Source organism: Triticum aestivum, chromosome 1B, assembly GCF_018294505.1.
Source record: "Triticum aestivum cultivar Chinese Spring chromosome 1B, IWGSC CS RefSeq v2.1, whole genome shotgun sequence".
In the NCBI taxonomy this organism is placed as follows: Eukaryota; Viridiplantae; Streptophyta; class Magnoliopsida; order Poales; family Poaceae; genus Triticum; species Triticum aestivum.
The window spans coordinates 383,968,557-383,977,863 of record NC_057795.1 but is presented as its reverse complement, the minus strand read 5'-3'; the positions used below and the strand labels follow the sequence as shown (position 1 = coordinate 383,977,863).

Genomic DNA, 9,307 nt, shown 5'->3' with positions numbered 1-9,307 from the left:
TGTGAATGTCAGCCATCAATTCCTTCCCCAGTTCCCTGGAGATGCAGCGTAAGGAAACATCATTTGGCCGCTGCCGGTATAACTCACCATCTTGGATGCAGTAGGCCGTGGCCTGCCAGGCCACATGTTCCGCGTCCTCTTCCTTCTCTGGCAGCGTCCCTTGCATCAGGTAGTCCTTGAATTCCGTGGTCCAGCATCCCTCCCGAGGTTCCAGCACTAGGAGAAGGCGTGCTCCCGAAGTCGGGCCACAAGCCAGGGCTCCTGTGGCACGCGGCTGAGAGAGTTTCTCCCGAGGCTGTGCTGTGCTTGAAAGTGATGGTGTCGCCGATGGCTTGAAGAGCCGTTCCTCGAAAACGCCAGGCTCCTCAGGCAGCCGCCTGGATGCCCTCGTGGTGATGTCATCAGCCTCTTGGTTGGTGCCGCGAGGCACATGCTGCAACTCCAGCCCCCAAAATTACTTTTCCATCCTGCGCACCTCCGCAAGGTATGCTTCCATGTGCTCGTCCTTCGGCTCATACACCTTGTTGGAGAAGTTGACAAGGAGCCGTGAATCTCTCTTGATGATGAGGTGCTTCACCCCCAGTGCTGCTGCAGCTTTCAAGCCGGCTATGAGGCCCTCATATTCTTCTATGTTGTTGGAGACCTTCTCGCCCTGCTGGAAATAGAGCTATGCGACGTAATAGAGCTTGTCCTGAGTGGGGGATATAGGCACTGCGCCAGCCCCCGCGCCCTACCGCGAGAATGCACCATCGAAGTACATGACCCAACCATCTAGTGGTTCACTTCCTAGGGAAAGTGACCGATCCTCGCCTGCTTCGAGCCCTGGCGCCTCTATCCATTCCGCCACAAAATCTGCAAGCACGGCTCCCTTGATGACCCTGGTTTTGCTGAACTCCAACTGAAATGCTTGCAGCTTGATGTTCCATTCGACAACCCTTCCAACGGAGTTGGGGCTCCTGAGTACCCTTTCGAGCGGGTAGGCCGAGACAACCTTGATGGGGTGACCTTGAAAGTAGTGTTGCAGCTTACGTGAGGCCACCAATAGCGCGAGCAAGAGCTTCTAAGGCATGGGGTATCGTGCCCTTGCATCCCGCAACACTGTGCTGACAAAGTACACCGGATGCTCGACGAGGGTGGGTGTGCTGACGAGGTCTATGCCCTCTGGAGGGTTAGGCGCCTCCTGAGACAACGGAGCCCCCAACGCCTGGCTGCTTGGCGCGGCCTCTTCAGCCTTGGGGGCGTATTCCTGCTGAGGCTGGTCTCCATCTGCCGAGGTCGTGGTCTTCGCGAGGCCTTCTTGGTCTTGTGCCGCCGCGGCCGGGGCCGTGGCCGGTCGTGATGCAGACTTGACCTGGCGTTCCTCCCGAGCCGCCACTAAAGCTGCTGTGGCGGAGTAGGGTGTGGCGGCGAGATATAGCACCAGGGACTCGAGAGGGCGCGGTGCCACCATCACAGGAGGAATGGTTAGATATTTCTTGAGATCTTGAAATGCTTGGTCGGCCTCCTGTGTCCAGTCAAACGGGCCCTTCTTCTTCATCGGCTTGAAGAAATGAAGGGCGCGCTCCCCCAGCTTGGAGATGAAGCGTCCTAACGCAATTACGCGTCCGGCGAGCTTCTGCATTTCTTTGAGGGTTTGCGGTGGACTCATGTCTTCGATTGCCTTGACATTCTCCGGGTTGGCCTCGATCCCTCTGTAGGACACGAGGAAGCCCAGAAGCTTGCCGTAAGGAACGCCAAACACGCACTTCTTCGGGTTGAGCCGCAGGTCCACCTTGCGGAGGCTCGTGAAGGTATCCTCCAGATCCTGGATCAAGGTCTTCGCCTCCCGAGACGTCACCACAATGTTGTCGACGTAAGCCTCGGCGTTTTTCCCGAGCTGCCGGCCTAAGGCGATGTGCATCAGCCCCTGGAAGGTTGCACCCGCGCTGCGCAACCCGAACAGCATGCAGGTGTAGCACTGCACCCTGCATGGGGTCAGGAAGGCTGTCTTTTCGATGTCTTCTACCGCCATATTGATTTGGTGGTAACCCGAAAACGCATCCAAGAAACACAACAGGTCGCACTCGGCGGTGGAGTCGACAATTTGGTCGATGCGAGGGAGCGGGAACGGATCTTGAGGGCAGGCCTTGTTGAGGTTGGTGAAGTCGACGCACATGCGCTCCTTTCCTCCCTTTTTTGGCACAACAATAGGGTTTGCCAACCATTCGGGGTAGCGAACTTCGCGAATAACACCCGCTGCCTCTAGCTTACGGGTTTCTTGAACGATGAAGGCCTACTTCTCGGTGGGCTGCCGCCTTGCTTTCTGCTTCACGGGGCGTACATTGGGGCACACATTCAGGTGATGCTCAATCACCTCCCTTGGGACCCCCGCTAGCTGCTTGGGTTCCCACGCAAACACATCCTTGTTCAAGCACAGGAACTTCACCAGCGCCTCCTCTTGGTCGAGGTCGAGGTTGGCGCCTATGGTGAAGGTGGCGCCTGAGGACCCATCCTCCTCAACTGGCACCTGCTTGGTCTCCGCCTTGTCCTGGGCGAACATCTGTTTCTTCTTGGTCGGTGCAGCCCCCTTGGCCTTGGAGGTGTCCGCGCCGGCAGGCTGCGCTGCTGCGGCTGTATTGAGGGCGAGCTTGAGCGCCAGCAGAGCATCCTTGGTGTCTCCAGTTATGGTGAGGACGCCGCTGCTCCCAGGCATCTTCATGAGGTTGTAGGTCGGATGGGTCGCTGCCATGAACTGAGCCAAGGCGCGGTATCCGAGGATGGCGTTGTACGGGAGGCCGATGTGGGTGATGTCGAAGTTGATCAGCACCGTGCGGAAGTTGTCATGGGTGCCGAAGGTCACAGGGAGGCGGATATGCCCCAGGGAGCTGGAGGAACCGCCTCCGACGCCCGAGAAGGGCTTGCTGGGTCGGAGCCGCTCCAGCGGCACATGGAGGAGGCTGAAGGCCTCCACCGAGAGCACGTTGAGGCCGGCGCCACCGTCGATGAGGGTTTTGGTGATGGCCACCTGCGGATGGTAGGCGTGTAGAGCATCGGGAGCGCGCCCGAGCAGGCGGTGTTGACGGGGTGATCGTCCGAGTTGAAGGTCAGGTCGGCCTTGGGTGCCGTCCAACCCGGGGGAGCTCCTTGTCGTGCGAGGGCGGCGCCGATCTGACGAAAGAATGGCTTGGCGTGGCGGTCTGAGGGTGGCACCTGCGAGCCGCCAAGGAGAGCTGCGACAACCGGGGGCGCTGGCGCCGCGTAGTGGGTGAGGAAGAGGTTGCGCAGCTCCCCCCAGGAGGCCATAGAAGATGCTGGCAGGTTGAGCAGCCAAACGCGCGAGACGCCGGTGAGGGCCATGGGAAACCAGTTGGCCATGACCTTGTCGTCGCCTCCGGCCTTGAGGACGGCCTCCTCGTATGCTAGCAGGAAAGCCAGCGGATCTGCCGCGCCGTCGTAGTGTGGCGACATCTCTGGCTTGAACTTGTGCGGCCACTGCACCTGCCGCAAGGCGGGGGCCAAGGCTCGGAGCCCCCTGGCCCCAGCGCTGGCATCGGCCGCCGGAGCCTGAGGCGCGTTGTCTGCCATGAGGGTGAAGCACGGTGTTGGTGGAGAGCGAGTCGATGGAAGGAAGAGCTCCGGCGCACCCCTACGTGGCGCGCCAAATGTCGGATATCGGGTTCCGGCAAAACTCTTAAGGTTCGAACTCTGGGGTGCGCACGAAGATATTCTCCCTACCGAAACACGCCCACAACCTCGCCGCAATTTCTAAGCTAGCACGATGAACAACTCAAGAGACACAAGGTTTATACTGGTTCGGGCCACCGTTGTGGTGTAATACCCTAATCCAGTGTGTGGTGTGGTGGATTGCCTCTTGGGCCGATGATGAACAGTACAGAGGAAAAACAGCCTCGTGAGGAGAGGTGTTCTTGTGGTGGTGTGCCTGAGGAGGAATCAATCCGTCTCCGTTGGCTCTAGATCAACTGCCTTCTACTGTGGTGGCTAGCCCTATTTATAGAGGCCCTGGTCCTCTTCCCAAATATTGAGCGGGAAGGGATCCGACAGCGGCCATTTTGAAAGGGGACAACTAGTACAAGCTATCCCGACTAAAGGTGGTCTTCGCCTGCCAAAGGCGCTGGTGGTGACGCCGTCTTGGGCTCCATGGTGACCTCCGTCCTGCTGTCCTGCCGGTCTCGGTCTTTTTGCACCGATAGGGAAACATTTGTCTGATGCCTCGGTACTCCGTGCCTGCACTTTCCCCGAGGAAACGAGGACACTGCACAGGCTGGCGCCCGCCTGGTCTTAATCGTCTTAGCTTGCGTCACGGGCACCTCGCGAGGTACCCCCCGCCTTGATCTCTCCGCCTCCTCGCGAGCCTGCCTGGTGAGGCCGCCCCTGAGGAGGCCTTGCGTTGTCCGCCCCGCGAGGCTTGGCCCCTCGCGAGGGTCTTGAGTGTTTGTTGATGAAGATAGGCCGTACTGGGCCACTGGTTGAGCCACGCTGCAGGCCGCAGGCAGGCAAGTCTGGGGACCCCCGTTCCCAGAACGCCGACACCCAAAACTTGTTCAAAGGAGAGGAGAAGAGGACCAAGAAGGGGAAGATCAAGAAAGGAAGGACATTAACCTTGCCTCATTGCTATGAAGTATTGAAGGATGATGAGAAATGGAAGAAGCGTGAGGATATTGATGATTTGGATTTGAGCAAAAAACACAAGCGAACAATTGAGTTGGAAGATGATGATGAGGATGATGCATCAAGTGAAGATGGCAAGAGAAGCCCCACACCAAACTCGGTTTCATACTCGAAGCCAAAACGACCGGATGGCACGAAGAAAGACAAAGAAAAGAAGAAGAGGAAAGGAGATAGATGATGAGATAAAAAATGCTATGGAAGCAATTGTCAACGCAAGAAGAGAAGCCAATGAGGTGAGGAAAGTGGCAAGAAACCAAGATGCCGCGGTCGAGGAGAAGAGGTTTGCGGCCGACGAGAGGAGGGTGGCCGCCGAGGAGAGGAAAGTGACATGGGAGGAGAGGAAGATGGCCATGGAGGAGCGAGCTAAGTTGTTGGAATGAGAGAAGCATTTGTTTTTCTTGGACACATCTTTGTTCAATGATGCGCAAAAGGAGTATGTCAACCTTGCCCGTGAAGAAGTCTTGATCAAAAAAGAGCCATGATTGGCGGCATGGGTGGCGGTGGCGGCCTTGGCGGCATGGGTGGCGGTGGCGGCATGGGTGGTGGTGGCCTTGGCGGCATGGGTGGGGTGGCGGCATGGGTGGCGGTGGCGGCATGGGTGCCAGTGGCCTTGGCGGCATTGGTGGCGGTGGCGGCATGGGTGCCAGTGGCCTTGGCGGCATGGGTTCCATGGGTGGCTTTGGAGCTACCATGGGCGGCATGGATTCCATGGGTGGCTTTGGAGCTACCATGAAGACCATGAGAGGCATGGGTGGCTTTGGAGCACCTCCGGGCGGCTTGGACGGCATGGGTGGCATGGGTGGCATGAGTTTTGTGTCTCTCATTTGGGGCATGGGTGCACCTCCGGGCGCCGGTGTGCCACCTTCGCATGAAGATGCCGTTCAAGATCTTGGCAACACCATCCAAGCTTCACGCGATGATGATATGACGCGCAACAATGAAGAGGAGGAGGAAGAATCGTCTTCGGAGGAGGAGGAAGAAGACGAAGACGAGGACGAGGCTTGATTCTTGTGTCTTTCGTTTGTGTCATCATAAACTTGATTTGCATGTTGAACTTGGTTTAATTATGTTGTGGGCATGAATTTAAACTTGTGGACATGAACTTTTGGGCACGAACTTGGTTGGAATGATGCCATGTGTGTTGTGTTGAAGTGTGAAACTTATGCCCAAAATGTGTGCGCCAGCTACTCGCGCGCGCTGCTGGTGCAGCGCGCGCGCTGCATTTTAACGCTGCTGCTAGAGCAAGCGCTGCGCGGCGCGCCAAATCTGGCGTTGCGCGCGCAGCAAATCAGATTTTAACGCGTAGGCGCGTTCGGCGCCTGTCGGAGATGCTCTTATGACATGATAAAGGAAGAAGCCAGGTACTCTAAGTTCGGAGCTGCCTCTTTCATTCTCTCCTCTTCTGGAGTACTAACTACTAAGTGGTGATACTAAGTGATAGAATACCAGGAGATCGAAGACAATCAATCAAATTACAAACCAGCTGGTCAATCAAATTACAAACCAGCTGGCATACTGCGTACAAATTCAGTCAACAACAGTTGTTCAGAAGAGCCATGGAATTCTGGGGAGCTTTACATGGGTGTGTATGGAGTATATCTCTACTGTACAGAGTTTCTTTCTAACAGTTTTACAGAGTGTCTTTCTGGCAGTTTTGAACCAAAACTTGTTGATGCTAACCCTACTGTATCCCGATCAGCAAACTGATGCCAGACGCATCAGCCTCTCAAGTCTCAACCTACGAATCAACAGACGCCATCGTCCCGTCGACGACCTTCTGCTTCTCCTGGTTTAGCTCCCCTGTTGCCAGTTGAATAGAATAATCTCCTCGGTTGTTCTCCTCTGCCAAGACACCGTACCCAAAATCTTCAGATTTGGGGATCATGTCGTCAGATCGTCGTCCGGCTTGTAGGTTACCCCTCGATCTCTTTCTTTCTCAGTGTGCTGCAGACAAGGGGGGATATGGTCATGGCGTGGCTCACTCCTGCTCCTAGTATGCCCAACGATCTTGCGGTGCCATGCAATGGTCAAGCAGGAACGGGTTGGACTCTGCGCATCCCCGACGCCACGGCGCGTAGCGTCCGAGGGGCGTGTCGTCGTCGAACTCTACCGGCAGCATGCTCCGGCCGCTTGGGGAGCCTTCGCCGGCCTCGAGCTGCAGCGTGCTCTGACTCGGGAAGCCCTCGCTCGCCTCCGGCTGCGGCCAGCTCTCGCTTATTAGGAAGCCCTCGGCGGCCTCCAGCTCCAGCGTGCTCTGGCTCGGGAAGCCCTGGCCGTGGACGGACTCCAGCTGCAGCGTGCTCTGACACAGGAAGCACTGGCCGTGGCCGGCCCCCAGCTGCAGCGTGCTCTGACACAGGCAGCACTGGCCGGCCTCTGGCTCCAGCATGCTCTGGACCGTGAAGCCGCCCTCGCTCGCCTCTAGCTGCGGCGAACTCTGGCTCGGGAAGCCTTCGCCGGCCTCTAGCTGCAGTGTGCTCCGGCTCAGGAAGCTCTCTGTCACCTTGGAGTCCGCCTCGAATGTCGCCCTCGGATCGCTGTCCCTCATCTCCATATTGGCTGGATTTTGATCAATCTTGTCAGAATATGTAGTTTGTGTTGCAACAGCAATACTCAAATCAAAGATTACTGAAGAAGTAAACAGAGTCAGATTGAACTGAACAGGAATGACACCAAGTTTAATTGGGTTATGTCCAACGAGACAAACTTAAACAGTTACTGTACTTCCATTTGACTTGCTGATACAAAATATTCAGTGTCTTAGTTGGATTGTGGACATGTTTCTCTTCATTGTCAGAATTTGTAATTTGTGTTTCTACAGCATTCTGCTGATAAAAAAGGACTAAAGGAGACTAATGAAGAATCAAACGTAACCATTGTGGCATTGTGCCAACATAAGCAAATATGTGTACCAACATAACCCAATTTTCCGTCTAGATTTCCTCGAAAGATTTCGAAATTTTTGCCACGCCCAATCCTGTAAAACAGGTACTGCATCTGCATTCGCATTTGCAGACACAATGAATCCAATTTCTTTTCAGGGACAGCTAACTAAACTTGCCTAGATATGAACAGTTAGCTATCAGAGATAGGCGTTTCTACATCCTTCCCATCAGAGTATACAGATACAGAAACCTTCCAGGCTCCGAAACCAAACAAGATGGGGGGTTAACCAAGCCAACTTTCCGTCCAGATTCAGTCACTAACTGTCAACTCAACTAGAGGTATCTAGTCCCACGAAAATTTACAGATACAGCAACCTTCCATGCTGTGGAACATAACAGGATAGGTGGGATTAACCAAGCCAACTTTCCCGTCCAGATTCAGTAACCAACGGTCAACTCAACTAGAGGCATCTAGTACTAGTCCTGAACCGAAAGAAAGGCGGTGGAGGGATTAACCTAGCCTAAATGCCTGTCCAGATTCAGTAGTGACTAGTGAGCAATCAGTTGGCGCACTCGATCGCACCGGGAGGAAGATGCTTACCGTCGAGACGGTCGTGCGGCCATGCGAAGTAGCCCCAGTCCCACCTCTCGAAGTCGTACTTGGGGCGCTGCAGCCTCACCAGCGGCTCTCGCACGGCGGCGGCGAACCCAAGCTCCGGGCCCCTGCATTTCGAGTCGCGAACCAAACACCAAGAATCAATTAACCCGGTCCGAAACAGAGACACGTCGAGCAAGAAAGCGAGCAATCCTTGAATGAACAGAGCAGGGCAGAGAGGTGCAACAATGGCGGGAGGCGACCGCGAGAACGGAGGCGAGCTCAGTAAGCATCGGCGCGCGGAAGAAACAGAGCAAGTGGAGAGAAACGTTGGAGGACGGAACCAAGAAGGAGGAAAGAATCGAGAGAAGGATGACTCGCCTGGGAAGGGCAACGCCCGTGTCCATCTCGATCTCCGCCCTGAAGCGGCCGCCGCCGTTCCTGTGCTCCCCCCTCCTGGATGACGGTGACCATGCCATCGCCGGGGACATGCTGCCACCGCTGGACCTCGCCAGCGCCGGCGACATGCTGCCACCGCTGCTCATCTCTCGGGATGTCGCGCTCTCTCTCTCTCTCTCTCCGTCGTGCGGTGGGCTCTCTCCTGGAGTCGTGCGTGGGCGCTGGGGCAGATATATATAGGAGCAGTTAGAGGAAGAGAGGGGAGGTGTTCGAGGATAGAAGAAGAAAGGGCGGAGGAAGGCAGGGGCGGGAGTTTGTTAGTTGCGGCCGGCCGTTACGCTTGGACGTCCTCGCTTCGCCTCCACGGGCCCCTCCTTGTGGTCCATCCTGTATCTGTCCCGTCTCGAATGCATCATATGTAAGCCAAACTAGCAAAAAGACCCGTAGTTGTAACGGGAGAAAAAAAATACCACATGCTCTTAATTTACAAAAAGTATTCTATAATCTGAGAATTTGTAGCTATTTCTTAAATACCAAAAAAGTTAAAAAGGTCGCTAAAAAGATATAGGAATTTTTAATCATAAAAGGAGATTTTTTTTTGGTCTGGAAAAGAACATTTTTATGGTCTCATGTTGACGCAGGTATGTGCGCCCTTATTTCATCATTATTTCTTGTCATACATGTCATAGGTATTGGTCCCTGTTTCATCAATATTTACTTCTTATCAAACTTGTCTTTTATTTTACTTTTTGTCATGCAT

General features: G+C 55.2%; 1 protein-coding gene across 1 annotated transcript; it reads right to left on the bottom strand.

Moving 5' to 3' along the window:
* Nucleotides 1-6,180: 6,180 nt before the first annotated feature.
* LOC123091571 (uncharacterized) lies at nucleotides 6,181-8,922 on the bottom strand. The gene is made up of 3 exons (XM_044513115.1): nucleotides 8,530-8,922; nucleotides 8,155-8,276; nucleotides 6,181-7,227 (listed from the first exon to the last, which is right to left on the bottom strand). Exons 1-3 carry the CDS (start codon nucleotides 8,691-8,693, stop codon nucleotides 6,659-6,661), a joined length of 855 nt encoding a protein of 284 aa, XP_044369050.1. The 5' UTR covers nucleotides 8,694-8,922; the 3' UTR covers nucleotides 6,181-6,658.
* Between the last annotated feature and the right edge of the window lie 385 nt (nucleotides 8,923-9,307).

Bases quoted from the DNA above. Each gene is read 5' to 3' on its own strand.
- LOC123091571 (XM_044513115.1), bottom strand. From the start codon at position 8,693: ATGAGCAGCGGTGGCAGCATGTCGCCGGCGCTGGCGAGGTCCAGCGGT. The intron at 8,277-8,529 runs GCGAGTCATCCT...CTCGAAATGCAG, and splicing joins ACGGGCGTTGCCCTTCCCAG to GGGCCCGGAGCTTGGGTTCG. The intron at 7,228-8,154 runs GTAAGCATCTTC...ATCAAAATCCAG, and splicing joins GCCGCACGACCGTCTCGACG to CCAATATGGAGATGAGGGAC.